The 22695-nt window shown below is 40.6% G+C and overlaps 1 gene segment (V, D, J or C); it reads left to right on the forward strand.

The window, feature by feature from the left end:
• Positions 1 to 12006: 12006 nt before the first annotated feature.
• LOC103264830 lies at positions 12007 to 12507 on the forward strand. The segment is given in 2 exon segments: positions 12007 to 12055; positions 12176 to 12507. Coding segments are annotated over 2 exon segments (381 nt in total).
• Positions 12508 to 22695: the final 10188 nt, after the last annotated feature.

Here is a 22695-nt window from a genome sequence, read left to right on the forward strand (position 1 = left end):
TTTTAATATTTATTGTAGAGTCATAGTCTTACCCCACTGCCCAGGCTGTTCTCAAACTCCTGGCTTCAAGTGATCCTCCTACTTCAGCCTCCCAAATTACTGGGATTACAGGTATGAGTCACAGTGCTTGCCAGAGCAATGTCTTTACAACTGGTGATGGTACAAATGGGTAACAATACGAGGAAAAAAAAAAAAATGAACAACCACAAAAAAAGAAAATTTGCAACAAACATATACCAAATAGTTTAGAGATGTGAATGTAACATTAAAAATGATAATTTTAGTAGACAACATAGGAAAGAATTTACATGAATGTAAGTTTGACAATTGGTTTTGTGTAAACACTGAAAACTTGTTCCGAGGAAAATGATAATGAGGACTTTCCTAAACTAAAGGGTCTGCTCTTCAAAAGACAGTATGCAGGGATTGAAAGCATATGGCCTATGACCAAAGAAAGCACATTAAAAGCAGGCACTTGAAATACTTGTGATATTTAAGCATCCAAGTCAAGTTGTGGATTTCCAGGGAGAAGCAGTCCTTTACCATCAAGAGTGTCATTAGCTTTTGGCATTTTTGGTAAATTCTCTTTATAAGGTTATAGCATTTCCCTTTATCCTTGGTAAATGGACAGTGTACAGGATAGCTGGATATTGAAATATGTCTTATTCTATTTCTGCATCTATTGAGATTGAGACCTTAAAAAATAGACTTTACTTTTCAGAGAAGTTTGAGGTTCACAGCAAAACTGAGTGGAAAGTAGAGCCCTCTCCTGCCCCTACACATGCATAGTGACCCGGTCTATGCCATAATCACTATTTTCCATCCCAGAAGTTTCTTTGTTGCAATGGGTAACCACACCCAGCCCAGACACCATGACTGAGTGCCTGTACAGTGAACAAGGAGGGAGAGCAGGAAGAGAGCCAAGGCCATGGAGGAGACCCCCTAACAGCTCTGAATCCAGAGGCCTCTCAGCGGGGCTTGGAATCCTCAAGTTTCCCTTAAGGACTCCAGCAACACAAGGTGATGGATGGAGCCTTCAGAACAACTAGCCTCTTGCCCTGTGCTGCGCAAACCCCACTGTAGGCCCTGACTCTGAACCACCACCCATGCAAAGCAGACTCTGGAAGTGGGTGGACCTTGGTGGGCTGTCCTGTGCCTCCCAGGGGCATGTGAGGACACAACTGCTGGTCCCACTGAGCAAGGAACAGAGGGCTCCAGCTCAGAGTCAGGTGCAGGCACCAAGTTGGGATTTACAATATAGCCCTCGGGGACAGGCCAGATCACACACTGTTGACCAGGTCCAGACATACCTATGTATTCTCTATCTTCCAGTGTCTACTTCTCCTCACCCAAAGATTGGTTCTAGATATTATCCATGGCCCATAAACTTTAGTCTCAGGTCACACACCTTCTTCTAGGGGAGCTTGGTGGCCAGAACCCAGACCAGGAAATAGCACCTGAAGATTGCGCTCACCTGGTGCCTGGTGCCAGCTTCTGATTGCCAACCCTTAGATCATGAAAGAACTCCTGCCAGCCCTGCACACTCACAGGCCAAATACCTCCATAGGAGGGAGTTTCTTGTCTTTCTTTCTTTTTTTTATTAATCAATATTTTTTATTATGATGTTGTGGGTACAGTTAAGGGTTAGGTATACAAATACGTTTCATTCAGGCACCCTGTTGATAAGAGGTGTTTCCCTGTCCCCAGACAGATATTTGCTACCGTTGATCCCATCTCCCTCCCCCCCATAGTTTCCCACTACTGTCAGTCATTTTCTTACAGTATTACATTGGATGTTCAAGGTTCATTATATGAGTGAGAACATGTGATACTTGGATCTTTGTTTCTGTGAGAGGACACTCAGTATTATAGACTCTAGTTCCATCCAGGTTGCTGTGAAATTCATGATTTTGTTCTTTTTTATGGCTGCATAGCATTCCATCGTGTATATGTACCACATTTTTTCAATCCAGTGCTCTTTTGATGGGCAGCATGGTTGCTTCCAGGTTCTTGCTATTGTTAACAATGCTGCGATAAACATATGTGTGCAGTTATCTTTTATATAGAGTGATTTGAGTTCTTCAGGATATATTCCCAGTAGGAGGATTGCAAGGTCATATGGGAGGTTGATATTTAGAGCTTTTAGGAATCGCCACACTGGTTTCCACAAAGGATGCACTAGTTTACACTCCCACCAACAGTGTAGAAGTATTCCCTTTTTGCCACACCCTCTCAAGCAGCTGTTATTTTTTGAGTTTTTGATACTTGCCATTCTGACTGGAGTTAGGTGGTATCTCAGTGTGGTTTTGATTTGCATCTCCCTGATGATTAGTGAGGTTGAACATTTCTTCATGTGTCTGTTGGCTGCTCAGATTTCTTTCTTTGTGAAGTGTCTGTTCATATCTTTTGCACAATTTATAATGGGGTTGTTTTTTTTTCTTTTTGGCACGTTTGAGTTCCTTGTAGATCAAAGATGCTAAGCTTTTGTCTGACCTGGTGTTGGCAAATACTTTTTCCAAGTCTGCAGGTTGTCTGCCTGCTCTCTTGATGGTTTCTTTGGCTTTGCAGAAGCTTGTCAGTTTAATAAGGTCCCACTTGTCTATCTTCTCTCTTATGACCTGTGGGTTTTGAGTTTTGTTCAGGAATTGGATGACAGTTCCGATTTCCATTTTCTAAGGTTCTTATGGTCTGAGGTTTTACATTTAGGTCTCTAATCCATTTGGAGTTAACCTTTGTGCATGTGGATAGATAGAGGTCCTGTTTCAATCTTCTGCATGTGGTCAGCCAGTTTTCCCAGCACCATTTATTGAATAGGTTCTCCTCTCCCTAGTGGTAGGTCGTGGAGGCTTTGTCGAAGATGAGTTTATTGAGAAATTGAGGTTTTGCTTCTGGAATCTCAATTCAATTCCATTAATCTATATGCCTATTCCTATACTAATACCCAGCTGTTTTGATGATTGTAGCTTTATAGTAAAGTTTGAAGTCTGGTAATGTGATACCACCTGCTTTGGTTTTTTTTTGCTGAGAATTATTCTGGATATTCTTGGACGTTTATGTTTCCATATGAATTGCTGTGTTGTTTTTTCTAGGTCTGAGAAGAATGTTGCTGGTAATTTGATGGGTATTACGTTGAATTTGTAGATTGCCTTAGGTAAGATGGACATCTTCACAATGTTGATTCTTCCAATCCATGAGCATGGGATATTTTTCCATTTGTTTGTGTCATCTTTGATTTCTTTGAGCAGTGTTTTGTAGTTTTCATTGTAAAGGTCTTTCACGTCTCTGGTTAGGAAGATGCCAAGGTATTTCATTTTTTTTGTGGCTATTGTGAATGGAATTGTGGTTTTTATTTGGGTTTCTGTTTGTTTATTATGGGTGTAAAGAAATGCAATGGTCTTTTGCACATTTATTTTGTGTCCTGAGACTTTGCCAAAGGCCTTTATCAGTGTAAGGATGTTTTTGAAAGATTCTCTAGGGTTTTCAAGGTACACAATCATATCATCTGCAAAGAGAGATAACTTGACTGCCTCTTTTCCTATTTGGATACCCCAGATTGCCTTCTCTTCTCTGATTGCTCGAGCCAGGAATTCCAATATTATGTTGAACAGGAGGGGAGAGAGTGGGCATCCTTGTCTTGTTCCAGTTTTCAGGGGAAATGGTTCCAATTTTTGTCCATTTAGGCATACGCTGGCTATGGGTTTCTCGTAGATGGCTTTTACTATTTTGAGGTATGTTCCCCATATGCCTAGATGTTTGAGGACTTTTATCAAGAAGGGGTGCTGGATTTTATCAAAAGTTTTTTCTGCATCTAATGATATAATCATGTGGTTTTTGTTTTGACATCTGTGATGTATTTAATTACATTTATGGTTTTACAAATGCTGAACCAGCCTTGCATCACAGGAATGAAGCCTACTTGGTCATGATGGATAATTTTTGAGATGTATTACTGAATCCGGTTTGCTAAGATCTTATTGAGAATTTTAGCATCTATTTTCATCAAAGATATTGGCCTGTAGTTCTCTTTCTTTGTTGGATCTTTACCTCGCTTGGGTATCAATGTGATGTTGGCTTCCTAAAATGATTTGGGGAGCATTCCATCTTTTTCAGTCGCCTGGAATACCTTCAGTAGGATTGGTATCAACTCCTCCTTAAATGTCTTGTAGAATTCTGCTGGAAAACCATATGGACCAGGGCTTTTTTTTGTAGGTAGTTTTCTTATTATGTAGTTGATTTCCTTGATTGTTATTAGTCTATTTAGGGTCTCAATTTCTTCTTGTTCCAACCTAGGTAGATTGTGTGATGTCAGAAAGTCCTCCATTTCCTTAATGTTTTCAAGTTTGTTTCCATACAAGTGTACGTAGTAGTCTCTAATGATCTTTTGTATTTCTTCAGGGTCAGATGTGACTTCATCTTTTGTGTTTCTGATTTTGCTTATTTGGGTTTTTCTCATTTTTTCTTGGTCAGTCTAGCTAGGGCACCATCTATCTTGTTTATACTTTCGAAGAACCAGTTTTTTGTGTCATTGATTCTTTGTAATATCTTTTTGTCTTCTATGTCCTGGATTTGGGCTTTTATTTTGGTGATCTGGATTCTTCTGCTGAAATTAGGATTTTTGTGGTCTTGCTTTTCCAGCTTCCTTAGGTGGCTTGTTAGGCTGTTAATATGTGTTCCTTCCATTTTCTTTGTCTGTGTTTGCAGGGATATAAAATCCCCTCTTACTACAGCTTTTAAGGCGTCTCAGAGATTTGGTAAGATGTTTCTTCATTTTCATTTGTTTGCAAGTATCTTTTAATCTCTGTTTTGATTTCATCATTGACCCAGGAGTTGTTTAGCATCATGCTGTTTAGTGTCCACGTCGTTGTGGGTTTTGGGCAGACCTTGTTGGTGTCAATGTTTATTTTTATTGCACTGTGGTCAGAGAAGGTGCATGATAGAATTTCGGTCCTTTTAAATTTGCTTATGCTTGATTTATGGTCAATTATGTGGTTGATCTTAGAATACGTTTCATATGGTGATGAGTAGAATGTGCATTCTCTGGACTTTGGATGGAGTGTTCTGTAGGTATCTATTAAGTCCATTTGGTCCAGAGTCACACTGAGGTTCCGGATCTCTTTGCTGATTTTTTGTCCTGATGATCTGTCTAGGGTTGTGAGTGGGGTATTAAAGTCCCCAGTTATGATGATGTTAGAGTCAATATCTTTCTTTAGTTTTCCTAGAAGTTGTTTTATGAAAGATGGCACACCTATGTTGGTGCATATATGTTTAGGATGGATATTTCTTGTCGATGGAGTGTATCTTTCATCATTATGTACTGGCCCTCTGTATCTTTTTTAATTTTTGATGGCTTAAATGGTATTTTGTCTGAAATTAGGATCACGACTCTTGCTTTCTTTTGTGTTCCATTCGCCTGAAAATTCGTTTCCCATCCTCTTACTTTGTGTATGTCCTTTCTAGTGAGATGGGTTTCTTGAAGGCAGTATATTGTTGCCTGGTTATATTTTATCCATTTTGCCATTCTATGTCTTTTCAGTGGTGTGTTTAGTCCATTCACATTCAGGCTAATTATTGAAATGTGAGAGTTCGTCCCTATCATAGAGTTCTTATAGAGTTGTTGTTCTTCCACTTGGATTTTTTTTTTTTTGTCTTTCTTTTGGTTTTGGGGTTGGTTCATGTATATTTTATTCTTTTACTTGTACTCTTTTGAAGAATGTTGTTCTTTTTTCTGTTTCTTCTGTGTTTAGTACTTTCTTAAGTGTTTCATGTAGAGGTGGTTTGTTGGCAGCATAAGTTCTTAGGGATTGGATATCTGGGAAAGATTTTAATTCTCCCTTGCTGATGAAGCTTAACTTGATCAGGTAGGTTATTCTTGGTTGAAATTGTTTATCTTTTAGGACTTTGAAGATAGGGATCCAAGCTCTCCTAGCCTACAGGGTTTCTGTAGATAAATCTGCTGCTATTCTTATTGGTCTTCCATGGTAGGTAATCTGGCCTTTGTCTCTTGCTGCCTTTAGGATATTTTCTTTTATGCCTACTTTATTTAGGTGAATTATTATGTGTTAGGAGTTGGTCTTCTCATTTGTTGTGTTGCAGGGGTTCTCTGAATCTCTTGTGTTTGAATTTTTGCATCACTGATTAGATAAGGGAAGTTTTCTTGAATAATCTCATGGACAATTTGTTCCAGTGTGGTCTCTGTCTCTCTTTCTGCCTCAGGAATGCCAAATACTCTTAGGTTTGGTCTCTTGAAGTAATCGCTCATCTCTTGAAGGTTTTATTCTGTCTTTTTGAGCTTGTTTTCTGTGTTTTTAAGAGTTTGGGTTAGTTCTATGTTTTGGTTCTCAAGCTCTGAGATTCTTTCTTCAGCTTGGGTAATTCTGCTTTCCGTGCTTATCAGCTTGTTATTTATTTCATTCACAGTATTCTTTATTACTGTTATCTCAGATATCAGCTCCTTCCTAGTTTATTCTTGTGTCTCCTCAATTCTTTTTAATCTCTCCATTAATGTCTTGATATCTAGGTTTGTAGTTTGAGACCCTTCATTCTGGGGGTTCTTCATGGTTTGCATTCCAAAGTCAGTTTTCTCAGTGTCTGCCCTCCCAGGAGTCTCGGAGAGACCCATACTCTTCTTTTGGTTTTTCTCCATTTGTGTGGATTTTTCTCTCTCTCCCCTTTTCCCTCCCCTTCTTTAATTCTGTTTTTGAGGGAAAGTGGGGTTGCTTTTATTTCTCTTCTGCAATATCCTGTTCTTCCTTATGAGGGTCTTCTGGCTTTGTTCACTTTTGAGGTTGGAGTGTAGGCTGCAGTCAGTACTTTTTGCAGTTTTTAGGTTTAATTGAGAGGGAAGCTGTGGTTCAGAATGTATATGCTGATTCTAGTATCCACAAATAGGTGTATGAGCACACTGGAACCTATTTCCCTCTGCCTTACAATCTGTCTGTTCAGCAGTATGTAGTCTTGGTTCCTTAGGAACCAAGGTGGAGTTTGTTGATCGGTGGGCAGGGCAATGGAAATCTCTGCCTGGAGAAAAGCAGAGGCAGATTCTCTTTTGTAGATCCCTTTCTCTCCGCTTGTCTGGGTCCCCAAGCTTGGGGTCATGCGCTGAGTGCCTCAGCCAAGGTGTGCCTGGAGCTCCAGAGCTCCAAAGCTCCAATGGGCAGGCAGTGAGCAGCAAGAGTGGCCCTGGGCCCCACACAGGGTACTTCAGCCTGAAATGGGACCAGTGTCTCTGAGGCGCAGACACCCAGAGCCTCCCTGAGTAACTGGTGGCTTGGTGTTCAGTGCTGGGCAAGAGATGATGTAGCCAGAGAGCTAGCTGAGACCTGAGACTCCCACGCATGCAGTGGAACAGCAGCAGCAGCGGGCCGCAATATCCGGGGCTGTGTGGGACCAAAGGTCCCCAGGCCTCGGACCAGCACAGCTGGTGGTAGGCTGGCAAATCCAAGGCAAAAGATGATTAAAGAACACTGAAGGAAAGCTTACAGACACATCTTTTCAATTCACTTCAGTGTAAGATGAAGGCTTAATAACATAGAGCAGAATAATTCATGGGTAGCTAGTCTCAGTTTGTCACAGGTTCCTCTTAGCCTCTACCTTCTTACTGGGTCCAGCAGCCTGGTCATATCTGCCACTTCCTTTTCAACTAATTCCGCCAGGCTTTGTGCATGTCTGCTGGCAGTGCTGACCATGGTGGTTCCTGGCTGGTGCCCTGAAGCTCGAGTGTCTTTCTTTTTTTATTAGAAAATATAGTTTACTTAGAAAGTAAGTTAGAGACAGAGAAAGAGAAGAGATTCACCTCCTGGAGGTAGAGGAGGAAGGCAAAGCTGAGCTTGCTGTCTTTCTAGTGCTGAGTAAGGACTTGAGCAGGGAGGGAGGGACACAAAAGACAGTCAAAGTATTTCCTATCAAGAAGGTTTCTAGAAAACCATGAGCAGCGGATGGGGAGGTCCATCCTTTCATCTGATCCCCACAGAGTACTTGCAGAAGAATTGAAAGGCAGCCCAACTGGTCTAACTATGGGGAAAACTCTGCAGCAGGAAGCCTTTCTCAGAAAGGAGCATGGAGTAGAAATGAATAACGATCACCCTGTCCATTAGTGACCTATATTGAGCAACAAAAAAGGCCCTAGAAGAGCAAGATATTAACTACCTTCAAAACCAGACTAAAAAAGAAAAAGGAAGAAGGAAGAGTTGCTTTTCACAAACAAGAAAAAGTCCATGGAAAACACTGAGAATCTTCAGTGTCTTAAATAGACAATGTCTGATAAAACAGTTATCATTGGACAAAAAAATGGAAGCCTTCCTGAATAAACTGACCCTGAAGACAGACACAGAATTCAGAGATTGGTTGACTAAAGTAAATACAAAGAGTCAAAAGAAACAGGAAGCAAAGCACACTAAAACAGTGCAGGAAGTAAAATCAAAGCTGGTCAATATTGGAAAGGTCCATTCTAAAATATCAAAAATGAAATACTTCTTCCTGGAATTCAAAAACACAATAACAAGCACTGGAAGCATGATCAATCTGTCAGAGGAAAGAATCTCACTTCTTGAAGACCAAAATATGGAACAAACTCAATCTGTCAAAAACAAGAAAAAGGGGCTATAAAAGAATGACCAAAGCCTCCAAGAGCTGTGTTATTATGTCAAGAAGCCAAATCTATACCTGACTAGTTTCCTTGAAGGAGAAAAGAAAATGACAATACCATAAAACCAATAAAACCTTTGCCAGACATCCAATTCATAAGAGAATATACTGTGTCCAAACTAGCCATTCAGCATTCAGGAGATCTTAAGAAAGCATTGAACATAGAAATAAAAGAACTGCAACACCCATCAAAAAAAAAAAAAAAAAAAAAAACAGGCAAACACAGAACACATAATTAACAGAACATAAAGATCATTCACAAAAATGAAAATACACACACACACACACACACATACACACACACACACACTTACACATATGAAGAAAAGTACCACCCTAAAACCCCTTTGACAGGGATAAACTTTCACACTTGAATAAGCAATTTGAATGTGAATAGACTGAATATGTCACTGAAGTGATATAGAGTGGAAAACTGGATAAAGAAACTTGATCTAACATCCTGCTGCCTCCAAGAAACTCATCTCACTGCAGAGAACACCTACAGGCTCAAAGTAAAAGGCTAAAAAATGAGCTTTCAGGCTAATGGAAAAATAGAGAAAAGCATTGGTCACTATTGTGATAGCAGACAAAGCAGATTCCAAACTATCAAATGTTAAAAACAACACAGAAGGAAACTACATAATGATAAAAGGCACAGACAATCCACAAGAATCATCCATGATAAACATTCATGCATTCAACACAGGAGCACTGGGTTTTATAAAATAGCTACTAAGTAAACTAAGAGAGGATATAGACACTCACACAATCATAACTGGAAACTTCAGTACCCTGCAAACAGTTCTTGACAGATCATTGAGGAAAAAAAAAGATCAAAACCTTAACTTGACATTTAGCCAAATGGATTTAATAGACATCCAGAGAACACTCTACCCAATTACAGAGTATGCATTCTACTCAAAAGCCCAAGCAACATACAAAAAAAATCAATCACATTGTTGGACATAAATCAAGAATGAACAAATTTTAAAGGTTGAGGTAATATCATGCATATTTAGAAAATGGCACTGGGACAACTGTCTAACCACATGCTGAAGAATGACTCTAACCCCTACCTATCACCATATATAAAAATCAAACCAAAATGCATCATGGATTAAACATAAAACCTCAAATTATAAGAATCCTAGAAGAAAATATAGGAAACCTCATTCTGGACATCAGAGTAGGCAATGAATTCATAACCATGTCCCCCAGAAGCAAATACTGCAAAAGCTAAGATAGACAGGTGAAATCACAAAAAACTGAAAAGTTTTTTCACAGTGGAAGAAACCATCAAGAGAGTAAGGAGACAATACACAGAATGTAAAAATAAATTGCAAATTATGCACCTGACAAAGGCCTAACTTCCAGAAATTACAAGGAAATCAAATAAACTGAAAGGAAAAAAGCAACACCATTAAAAAGTGGAAAAAGGGCATGAACAGACAATTCTCAAATGATGGCAAAAAAGCAGGTAGCAAATACAAGAAAAACTCGCTTTGCTAATCATCAGAGATATGCAATTCAAAACTACAATGAGATACCACCTTACTCCAATGAGATGGTTATCATTAATAAATAAAAAAAAGGGCTTCCATGACTGTGTAGAAAATTGAATGCTTCTACACAATTCATAAAAATATAAGCTAGTTCAATCTCTATTAAGACCAGTGTGACAATTCCTAAAAATTGATCATTCATATGATCCAGCAATCCCTCTCCTGGGAATATAGCTGAAGGAACACAAGTCACTCTACATAAATGACACCTGCACATGCATGTCTATTGCTGCAACATTCACAATAGCAAAAATGTGGAACAATGTTGCTTTAAAAGTAAAACAGAAATGAAAGTGAACACATCCCTAACCTTACCTCAAACCTCTGTGACCTCTGGCTCCTGCCTGAACTCCCCATTGACTTTTCCTCCAGTCTCTCCTAAAGTGCAGGTCATTCTCCTTCTCTTCTCTTCCCCAGCTCTGATTCATGAATCAACCCTTCCTTTCATTCCATTTTACTTCTTCCCTGTGACTTTCTGTACTTATCCTCAAGACATTTATTTCAGAAAATCCAGGGACGTTTTCATGATCTTTCCTTGGAAGTTGTCATTTGCATCACCTCTTTTTTCTTGAACCTCTCTAATCCCTTACTTCATAAGAAGCCCCATATCTACTGATTCTTCTTTCCTAACCCTTTTATACCTATTCTTCTACTTCCTCAGTTTATCTTCACTTTCATATGAATTCATTTGATCTCCAAATAAGTCCACTTATCGACCAAACACTCACACTCTGATCCCTATGTGCTGATCTCATGGTAAATCTGTAAGGAGAGAGTAACTTGCCTTCATGAGCTGATGGGAAGTGGGTTCCTGGCTGAAATGTACCAATTCTCAGCTAATATGTTTATTTCATGCATAGCTCAGACAGGAGACATCCATCCCCAGAGAACTCTGTATAAAACAGAATCTTTTGCCAGGCTCAGTGGCTCAGCCTGTAATCCTGCACCATTGGGAGGCTGAGGTGAGTGGATTGCCTGAGCCCGCGGGTTCGAGACCCGCCTGGGCAGCGAGACCTCATCTCTACAATAAATCAAAAAATCAGCTGGGCGTGGTAGTGCGTGCCTGTAATTCCGGATACTCGGAAGGCTGAGGCAGAAGGATCGCCGGAGCCCAGCATGTTGAGGCTGCGGTGGCTGGGAGCAGCCACTGCACTCCAGTCTGGGCGACAGAGTGAGACTCCAACTAAAAAAAAAAAAAAAACAGAATCTTTTTGTGTCCTATACCACAGGTAGGCCCAAAACTAAAGACTGAGACCAAGCAGGAGGCTGTCCTGAGAAGGGGCCTTGCTATGCCCTGATGCAGGGAGAAGACAGTGCTTAAGGTCTTGGTGGAGGCAAGAGAGATTGAGATCACCTGGTACCCAGTCAAAGACATGATGGAACTGGGCCTGAGCATCTGGGGACACTGTGGTCCTGGGTTCAGTGGCGCTCTCAGCTGAGAAACAGGACAGCTGAGACTATTCTCTGCCTGAGCATCTGGGGGCACTGTGGTCCTGGGTTTAGTGGGGCTCTCAGCTGGGAAACAGAGCAGCTGAGACTATTTTCTGCTCACAGATCACTGGAACTAGCAGCTGGGTCCTCTCTGGGCCCCTGGGGAAACACAGGTCAGGCCAAGCCCAGGCACACTACTCCCAGAAATATCCCCAGCCATTAAGCCTGCACACAGGTCCAAGAAGAATTTGGTTGGTCAGAAAAAGAGTATATTTGCATGAAGGGCCCCTTTCTCTCCTTTGAGTCTATAGTGTGGATAAAAGGGACCTGCAATGTGTCTGTCACAGCAGAGGTCTGAGCTGTCTGCACCATGGCCTGGAGCCCCCTCCTCCTCCTCAGCCTCCTTCTTCACTGCACAGGTCAGGATGATCTTTAGTATTCTGATTACTCAGCTCACTGAAACCACCTTCCAAATTTATGTCAGAAATATTCTTCTCTCTTTCCTTCCTCAAGGACTTAATGGGTATCTGTGTTTCCAGGGTCTCTCTCCCAGCCTGTGCTGACTCAGTCGCCCTCTGCATCTGCCTCCCTGGGAGCCTCAACCAAGCTCACCTGCACTCTGAGCAATAAGTATAGCAGCAATGCTATTGCATGGCATCAGCAGCACCCAGGGAAGGCCCCTCGGTTCCTGATGAAAGTTTACAGTGATGGAAGCCATAACAAAGGAGATGGGATCCCCGATCGCTTCTCAGGCTCCAGCTCAGGGGTTGACCGATACTTGACCATCTCCAACATCGAATCTGGTGATGAGGCTGTTTACTACTGTCAGACCTGGGGTGTTAGTACTCCTCACTGTGACACAAGCAGATGAGGAAGTGTGACAAAATCCTCAGCCTGCTCAGGGGCTTGTTCTGTGACAATTATCAAATTTTTTTAAATGTTCCATCTGCATACTTGAAAGCACCTTCTGTTTTTTAAAAATTCCTCTTAATATTTTTATTTAGACATTACTGAAGTCTCAGGAAAACTCAGAAACTCATGATGATACAAATGTTGTCTGGCTTTCCATATGTCCTAAAGCCAGAGCCATTGGAGCTGGGGTTTTTCTCTTGAAATAAGTGAGATAGCCAGGCTCAGTGGCTCAGTCTGTAATCCCGTGATTTGGGAGGCTGAAGTGAGTGGATTACCTGGTTCAAAACCTACCTTGGGCAACTTGGCAAGTACTCATCTCTACAATAAAGCAAAAAATTAGCTGGGCATGGTAGTGCATGCCTGTAATTCCAGCTACTTGGAATGCCAAGGTGGAAGGATCACCAGAGCCCAGCAGGTCAAGGCTGTGGTGGCCAGGAGCAGCCACTGCACTCCAGTCTGGGTGACAGAGTGAGATTCCAACTCAAAAAAAAAGAAAGAAAGAAGTGAGATAAGTCTTAGAATACACCCCCAAACTCTGTAAGGACTGTAAGAAACTCACAGTAGCCAGGACAGAATTAGCATAGACCCCACCTTTTGAAAGGTGCTAATAGCCCCTCAGTGCCCAGGTGGGGATGGAAAATAATTAGGAGCTTACACGGGGTTCACCTCTTTTCTACTCTCAAGAGTGTACTTGACATCTAAATTGCCCTTGAATTTATGCCTGGAATTGTCATGTTTTTATTTATATTTTTCTTCCCTCTAACTGCTGTCTATCTTAGTGAGGATCTCAGAGGAAGGAGGATGTAGAATGAGAGATCAAGTCCAGGGGAAGATCCTGGATGTCTGCAGCCCACGCTATGGTGTTTCCAATGAGAAGCAATAGAAAGCAGCTCCTGGTGCCCTGAACAGAGGAACTACCTGTCCCCACTGGGCTTCCTCTTTTTCAGCCCCCTAGAGAAGGCTCCTCAGGGAGGCCAAGCTCGTAAGTCTTCCTTGTAAACAACACAGTGAACTGTGCATGTGAGTGCAGTAGGAGGAGGCTGGGTGGATCTAAATCTAAGGTGCCTTGGGGCATGAACACAGCCCAGATCCATCCTTTAAGGGGAACACAAAGTGAACAGTGGAGAAGACAAGATACATGAGTGGGCATATAGAATGGCAGCAGGGGGAGCTGTGGCCTGTTCCTGATCCCTGTGCTGCAGATCCCAGCTGACAGCCCTCACCTAGCCTTGAGCTGGAGTCCTCTACCCCCTACTCCTGAAACCAGCAGCTGTCTCCCCACAGGTCCCTGGGGCATCACAGAACTGCCCTGCTCAATTCCACCCCCTTCCATGAACAGTTTTCCAGGAAAGGCTCAGATTCAGGGCCCAGGTGGAACTTGACAGCCCAGGGAGGAATCTGCTCTGCCTGAAGTGTCCCTTTTTCACTTGAAGTTGCTGGAGGGGATATGATAAACTTGGAGAGCCCAGGCCCAGCTGATGTTCCTAGGATGAAGACCTGTGTGAGGGTCATCTCCTTTTACTACTTGTTGTTTACTAAACAGGTGGCTGCAGTGATGATAAAAGACTAGGGACCATGAATGTGGCCATGTCTCCCTACAAAAATCTCTTATGCTATTACTATACTGAAATTTAGAACGCTAGGCCCAGTCTTTGCTGACTCATCCATCTGCAGTGCCCAAGTCTGTGGGGACAGACAACTACCTTCTCCTGGACTAGAGCAATTCTGGGCAGGTGCATTGTTTTGGTACCAGCAACTTCCATGCTGTGGTGACTCAGTATCTCTCATTGTCAACAAATCCTGGCTATGTTCTTATTTCCCATCTGGGATAGAGTCATTGGGGTTTAACCAGTTGAGCCTTCACTGCTGAAAAGCATCAACAAGGCTGAGCAAGTTACCATTGGTGTAAACTAGTTCATTCTCAATTCCCTCCTCCCATGATTTGTTCAGGGCCAATTGAAGAGTGTACATCAACCTTATCACAATTGTTGAGTCAAATAAGATCATACAAGGCAAAGCTATTTATCATTCAGTATCCTCTTCCCCCACACCTGATGCTGGTGACAACGATAGCCAGTGAGGATCTGAGCTTTGATTCCCAACTCTGAATGAGAGTACTGGATGGGAGAAGGTGTGGGGGGCCAGTCCCTGCAGAGAGATTTAAGTGGTCCCTGGGAGGTGTGGCAGCATTGGAGATTATTCTGGAGAAATAAAGAGAAAGAAAGAGAGGGGGGAGAAAGAAAGAGACTGGACTCTGTCTAGTGCAGAAGCTGTTTATTGAAAGTTACAGCAGAGCTGGGCTTGGTGGCTCAGCCTGTAATCCCATGCCTTTGGGAGGCTGAGGTGAGTGGATTGCCTGAGCCCGTGGGTTTGACACCCACCTGGGCAGCGAGACCTCATCTCTACAATAAATCCAAAAATCAGCCGGGTGTGGTAGCACATGCCTGTAATTCTGGCTACTTGGAAGACTGAGGTGGAAGGATCACTGGAGCCCAGCAGGTCGAGGCTGCAGTGGCCAGGGGCAGCCACTGCACTCCAGTCTGGGTGACCGAGTGAGACTCCAACTCAAAAAAAAAAAACATGAAAGTTGCAGCAGGTATTTTCCAAATTTTACATGTCACAAGTCTTTCATGTAAACACAAAGCCAGGTGCAGGAGGTGTGTCCCCCACCCACCAGATGTTTTCTCAGATATGAGGAAGGACAAACCCCCAATTGCCTTATTGTTCCCTTTGCTAGTTAATGTTCCTCAAAAGCAATGCAACAAAATCCCTACTAGCATCATGATGTTCTGATAACCAGTAACTTCTAAAGCTCATGTGCACACAACACCCATGATGACTAAATTAAATTTTATTACCTTTCTATTCTATGCTAATACTACTTACACAATGCTATGGAAGCTTAAGCCAATTCCTAAAGAATGTGGCCCAGTCCAATGAGCATGCTGGCCTCTACAGGATGTGGCCCAGTCCAAGGTTCACAGTGGGCCACTTTTTGGAACAATAGATTAGAATCTCTTAACAAAATGGCTATTCTAAAGTCCTACGTATCTATACTAATTTCTATTGAAGTTTCTAATTCCTAATCCTACTATATAAAGCTGATCATCAGCAATAAAACTTCTAAAAATAAAACCCAAATATAAACTGTAAATGTACTAAGGCCAAAACCACAATAGTAGAAAATGGAGCCAATGAAATTTCTAAAGTTAACTGTATTCTTATTAAACTTCAAAATATCATGATTGGTCATGCTTGAACTAACATGATTCCCTGACGTTAGCATGACCTATTCTACAATACTTTCCATGAATAAAATAAATTCAATTTCTATAATAGGTAGAAAAACTCTACACTAACTGTAGCTAAAGCCAGTCTAAAAGAATGCAGCCCAGTCCAAAGTATACCCTGGGCCCTCAGGAATGTGGCCCAACCCAAAGTTTGTGCTGAGCCATTTCTGGCAACTCTAGATAATCATCTATACCCTCGAAAGCTGAAAACAGCTCTCCATAAGTATATACTAATTCTACAAATATACTTTTAAATCTTATAAAGAAGCTTGTACCATATAAAAGGTTCCCAAATGTGACCTGAATTTGAATTATATCTAATACCTAAGCCAAAACCACAGTTTATTGGAAACAGGAACAATGAGTTTCTAGAGTGAGTCATGCCTGCCACAGTCACAGATTCTTCTGCTTAGATCAGCAGAGTTCCTTTAGGTTACTTGTGCTACATGGTAAAAGGAGGAGGAAAATGGGGTGAACAGCTCTCGAACACATCCTAGTGGTCTCAGGGTCCACGGCCCTCCCTGATCCCTAATGCTCAGTGGGCCTCTATGGCAGGTTCCCAACAAGAAAGGAGTCATTGGCAATCTCCCCTCCACTTTCTGGTGTCAGTGCAGCACAATACACTCCATTGAATGCTAATTTTCTACCTCCCACCTGAAGTGGACAGTTCTATGAAAATCATGGCCCCCATTTTTTTCATGGAAATGTTAGCAGCACTAACATAGCGAGAGTCAGTCCTTCATTTTTTCTTTGACAAATCAAAAGCTGGACAGAAAACTCTGTGTCCTTCAGCTACAATTCAACAGGAGAGTCACATGATAGAAGAAATAATAAATGATTCCTAGTGCTTAAAAATATAATATCAAAGTGTCTAGCACTGAATATAAAAACCACTCTGTTCAGGGACCAGGAGAAATACAACTTAATTGAGAGAAACAAACCACTACACATGAACACGGAAATAATTCAGATGTTGGAATTATAAGACAGAAATTTTTGAAGTGACAATTACAAAATTCCTTTAATGAGTAAATATGAGCACAATTGAAACAACTGAGAAAAAAAAACTCAGAATATTTGGAAATTATCAAATCAAACCAAAGAGTATGGGAAGATGGTGATGCAGCCAGTTAGACTACGAGAGTCCCTGTTTGAATGAGTGAGTATATGGAGAATTTTGCATACATATCTGTGAGTAAGTGGGCATGTGAGTGGCTGACTACGTGGGGACTCTAGAGCAAGGGCTTTCTTGTTGAAGCAGCTAGTGCTGCAGCTGCTCTGCTTGGTCCCTGGCACTTCCCATAGTGCAGAAGCCAAGGGCCATTTTTAAAAACTGTCAAAGCCCTTCCCAGGAATAAACTGCCAGGAGTGACTGCCAGCTCCAGGTTCTGCTTCACCACCACAGCACCTGACCAGACATTGGCAGCAAGGTCTGAGGAGAGAGCACAGCAAGGGCTGAGGAGTCAGAGGCAGAGCTCTACTGGAGAAGATGAAACAGGCATCCTGTCACAATCTTGTAAACTGGGCAGGGAAGTCCTCCAGCTTGCTCACCATGGAGTACCACACCATATCTCTGTGACTAACTGGTTAACTACTCAGAGGCTATTCATGACCCAGAGGGGATATCCTGAAAACACAAACTTCAGAGGGACAGGATGAATGCTGAGTCTCAGGTGCCCCACCTGGACCCAGATTCAGCCTTGGGACAAAGAGTGAAACTAGAAAAGGATAAGGAAGATCCCCAAAGAGATCAGCTGTGAGTCCAGGACAGTCTCTACACCCTTCTCTCCAGCAACCCTCTAAACATCAGACCCACACTGCTGGTGCATGACTGAGAGGGACAAACCCAGGTGAAGTCTGGACATCAACTGTAATAGGAGGATTCTACTCCAGGATAAGACTGGCTGGGGTGCCCACCACCAGCTCCTTGGGAAGAGACAATCCTACACTTCCCCACTGGAGGGAATGCCCCTGAAAATACTAGAATGGGAGGGGAGAACTGAAACACCAACCACCCCTACTGCCTCCTTCTCCTTCCTTGGACCAGTCATTGGGGAGATTGTGAATGAAACTGTAGCTCTGCAGGAGATGAGAAGAACTATTACAGAACCTCACACAAAAGGATGCTTATTGCTCATAATTTTTTTAAAAAATCTTTCTTTTTTATTTGTGCATGAATCTGTATGTGAGGGTTTGATTTGAATCCCCTTCTTCTTTTTCTCTTTTTATTTCATCTTTTTTTCTCTATTCTTGCATTTTTTTGTTTTCTGTTTATGTGTGTTTGTGAATGATTGAGTGTTTATCTTTCAGGTTTTTTTTGGTATTCTCTTTTATTAGTTGAATCTGTGTGTGACTATATGTGTGAGTGTTTAATTTGCATTCCTCCCTTATTGTTTCTTCTCCTTTCATTTTGTGTTCAGAATGTGTGTGTGTGTGTGTGTGTGTGTGTGTGTGTGTGTGTGTGTGTGTGTGTCTGTCTGTCTGTCTCTGGGTTATGTTTTCCTGTTTTGGGGGTTCTTTTTCTTGTTTGTTTGTTTGGGAGTTCTGTGTGTGTGTGTTTGTGTGTGTGTGTGTGTAATTGTTTTATGCTTTGATTTCTGCATTAGTTTTTTTGAGGTTTTGGGTTTTTTTATTTTATTAATTTTTGTCCTTCCTATTTCATTCTACTTTTCTCTGTTCTCCTCATTGCTATTACAATATTTTGGACACATGGGGCACACACATGTACCCACTGCATCATCATATATAGTGGAGTGGGGAGTGGGTCTCAAGGAACACATAACCCAGTCAGTGACATTGTAATTTGAACGTAGTTTCTGAATTCTAAATCCCGATTCTTCACTTCATTTGACCCTCAAAACTATAAGAGACATCAACAATTCCTACCCCCAATCCTGTTTCAATATAGAGCAAAATCAGAGCCCTGATCAGAGAAGAATAAAGGGCAGAACAAGCATTAGAAGTCAAAGCCCCTCCAACTGCCAATGAATAATGGAACTATAAGAAAAAAAAAGATTTCTGTCACAAATGATGGAAAAATCAGTGGAGGGACACAGGTAATTCCTAGTGCACCAATGAGACAATGCCTGAAAAATCAGACCTCAGAGCCCAAACAATGGAAGTTACCACTGACAGGTCAAGGAGTAAAACAGGAATTAGGGAATGGATGGAAAGTGCGAATAAGACTCAAGAAAGAAAAGATACAATACTGAAAGAACTACTTCTGTTTTGATTGGTCTTCCCTGGTAGACCAATAAGGATTTTGGCCATAAAACTTAATTCAGAAAATAAATAAAATGATGACAGGCATGGAAAACATAAATAATCAGAGCAGAAGAAAGAATCTCACAGCTTGAAGACCAAAACATGGAATTAAGTTGATATGTAAAAACCATAGAAAGAAAACTCTAAAAGAAAGAACAAAGACTCCAAGAGATGTGTGATTATATCAAGAGGTTTTACTTATCCCTTACTGGTATCCCGGAAGAATAAAGGGAAACAGAGAACACATTGAAGCAAGTATTCTAGGAGGTTATCCAAGAAAGTTTTTCCAATCTCACCAGAGATGTGATTTTCCAAACACAAGAGATACAGAGAAACCCTGCAAGACATCAAATGAGATCAACCCCTAGATACATAATAACTCACCTACAAAAAATTGGTGCAAAAGTAAAAATTCTAAATGCAGTAAGAGGGAAAGGTCAGACTACCTACCAAGGAAGACCAATCAGAATAACAGCAGACCTATCAACAGAAAAACTGCAGGATAGACAAGACTGGAGTTCAATTTTTTTCAAGGTTATCAAAAATAAACAATTTCAAGCAAGAATTTCCTACCCAGCAAAGCTCAGCTTCATGAGCAATGGAGAATTAAAATCCTTTACTGATATGCAATCCTCAAGAGATTATAGAGCTTCCAGACCACCTCTACAGGAGATAATTAAAAAGATATTAAGCACAGAAGAAAGTAAAAGAATGGCCACATGCTTCACAAGAGAATAGACCACAGAATCAACAAAGAGGACATCGTGAGTCCAAACTTGAAAACAAACACATACATCAGCCCCCAAATTAAAAGAAAGTCAGCAAAGAAAAAACTTTGATGGGAATAAACACTCACATTTCAATAATCAGTATGAATATAAATGGTTTAGATGCACCAATGAAAAGATATAGAATGGCAAACTGGAATTTAAAAAAAACAAAAAACTTGACCCAATTATTTCCTGCATTCAGGAAACTCATCTCACCACAAGGGATGCACACAGACTCAAAGTTAGGGGATGGAATATGAATTTCCAGGCTAACAGATAACAAGACAGTGCAGGAGTCATAATCTTAATATAAGACAAAACAACCTTTAAGCTATCAAAATTTTTAAAAGCTATTGAAGGGCACTTCATAATGATAAAAGGTTCAATCTATCAGCAAGAATTATTCATCCTAAACACATATGCACCCAATACAGGAACACCAACATTTATAAAGCAACTACTAAGTAAACTATAAAAAGATCTTAACACTAACACTATCATAACTGGGGACTTAAATACCCCACTATCAGCCCTAGATAGGTCATTGAGAAAAAAAATCAACAAAGAGATTGGGAACCTCAGTTTGATGAACGACCAAATGGACCTAATAAACCCTACAAAACACTCCACCCAACAACCACAGAATATACCTTCTACTCATTACCACATAGAATATACTCCAAAATCGATCACATCATCAGCCATAAATCAAGTATAAACAAATTTCATAAAAATGAAATACTGTCATGTACCTTCTCAGATCACAGTGGAATTAAAATAAAAAACAACACAAACAAAATTCTCCCCAAACCCGCAAAGACATTGACACAAAACAGCATGATGCTGAACAACTCTTGGGTCAACACAGCAATCAAAACAGAAACTAAAATATTCCTGAAAACAAATGAAAATGAGAAACATCTTACCAAAACCTCTGAGATACCATGATATCAGTTCTAAGATGGGAGTTTATGTCTCTACAGACACAAATTTAGAAAGTAGAAAAATCACATGTTAATAGCCTAACAAATTACCTAAGGAGCTGGAAAGTCAAGACCACCAAAACCTTAACTATAGCAGAGGAATCCAGATCAGGAAAATATAAGAAAAAATACAGGACACAGAAGACAAAAATACTGAAAAAAAATCAACAAAACAAAAAACTCATTCTTTGAAAGACTAAGCACGATTGATGAATCCCTAACCAGAATTACTAAGAAAAAAGAGGGGGAAACCCCCAAATAAACACAATCAGAAATGCAAAAGTTGAACTCACAAAGGACCCAGAAATAATGCAAAAGATTACCAGAGAATACTATGCTCACATGTATGGTAACAAACTCTATAACCTAAATGAAATGGAGGATTTTCTGACATCATACAACCTCTCAAAGTTGAAACAAGAAGACACTGAGACACTAAGTAGACCAATAACAACATAGGAAATCGACTCCATCATAAGAAAACGACTTGCGAAAGAAAAAAAAAGAAGAAAAATTTTAAAAAGTCTGAGACCAGAAAGCTTTCCAGAGGAATTGTACAAAACATTCAAGGAAGAGCTGATACCAATTCTATGGAAAGTATTTCAGGCACTTCAGAAAGACGGAACTCTCTCCAAATCATTTTATGAAGTTATCATCACACTGGTACCCAAGCTGAGTAAAGATCTAACAAAAAAGAGAACTATGATAAATCCACAGCTAGCATATTACAAAATGGACAGAATTTGGAAGCATTTTCCCTGAAAATTGGAACAAGACAATTGAGTGCCCACTCTCACTTCTCCTGTTCAGTATTGTGTTGGAAGTCCTAGCTAGAGCAATTAGACAAGAGAAGGAAATCTGGGGTATCAAATAGGAAAAGAGGAAGTAAAGTTATCCCTCTTTTTTAATAATGTGATTCTATACCTCAAAAATCCAAGACAACCTGTCAAAAAACTCCTTGCAAAAAAAATTTTTTTTTACAAAACCTCAGGGTACAAAATAAAGGTCCAAAAGATATTCACATTCTTATGCATTAATGGCAAACGGGATGAGAACCAAATAAAAAGCACAATGCCATTCAAAACACCACACACACACACACACACACACACACACACACACACACACACACACACACACACACATGAAATACCTCGACATCTTCCAAAGACCTATACAATGAAAACCACAAAACACTGCTCAAAGAAATCCAAGAAAACACAAAGAAATGGAAGAATATTCCATACTCATGGATAGAAAGAATCATCATTGTTAAGATGTCCATCTTACCAAAGGCAATCTATGGATTCAAAATTGCCAACATCATTTTTCTCTGACATGGAAACAACAATGCAGAAATTCATATGGAAATATAAATGACCACAAATAAACAATACAATCTTCATCAAAAGAAATAAAGTGGGAGGTGTCACATTTCCAGACTTTAAACCTTACTCTAAAGACTACAATAACCAAAAAAAGACTGATTTTGGCAAAAGAGCAGGATACAGATCAATAGGACAAGATAGAGATTCCAGAAGCAAAACCTCAATTTCTCAACCAACTCATCTTGGACAAAATCTCCACCAACAACCACTTGGGAAAAGAGAACATATTCAGTATATGGTGCTGGGAAAACTGGCTGACCACATACAGAAGATTGAAACAGAACCCATGCCTATAACCATACACAAAAATCAACTCCAAATGGTTCAAAGACCTAAAAATAAAACCTCAAACTTTAAAAATCTTAGAAAACTCAGGAGATATCCCTATGGAAATCAGAGTAGACAACAAATTCTTGAACAAAACTCCAGATGCCCATGCCATAAGAAAGACA

Source organism: Carlito syrichta, unplaced genomic scaffold (genome assembly GCF_000164805.1).
Source record: "Carlito syrichta isolate Samal-C Ts95f unplaced genomic scaffold, Tarsius_syrichta-2.0.1 Scaffold305735, whole genome shotgun sequence".
NCBI lineage: Eukaryota > Metazoa > Chordata > Mammalia > Primates > Tarsiidae > Carlito > Carlito syrichta.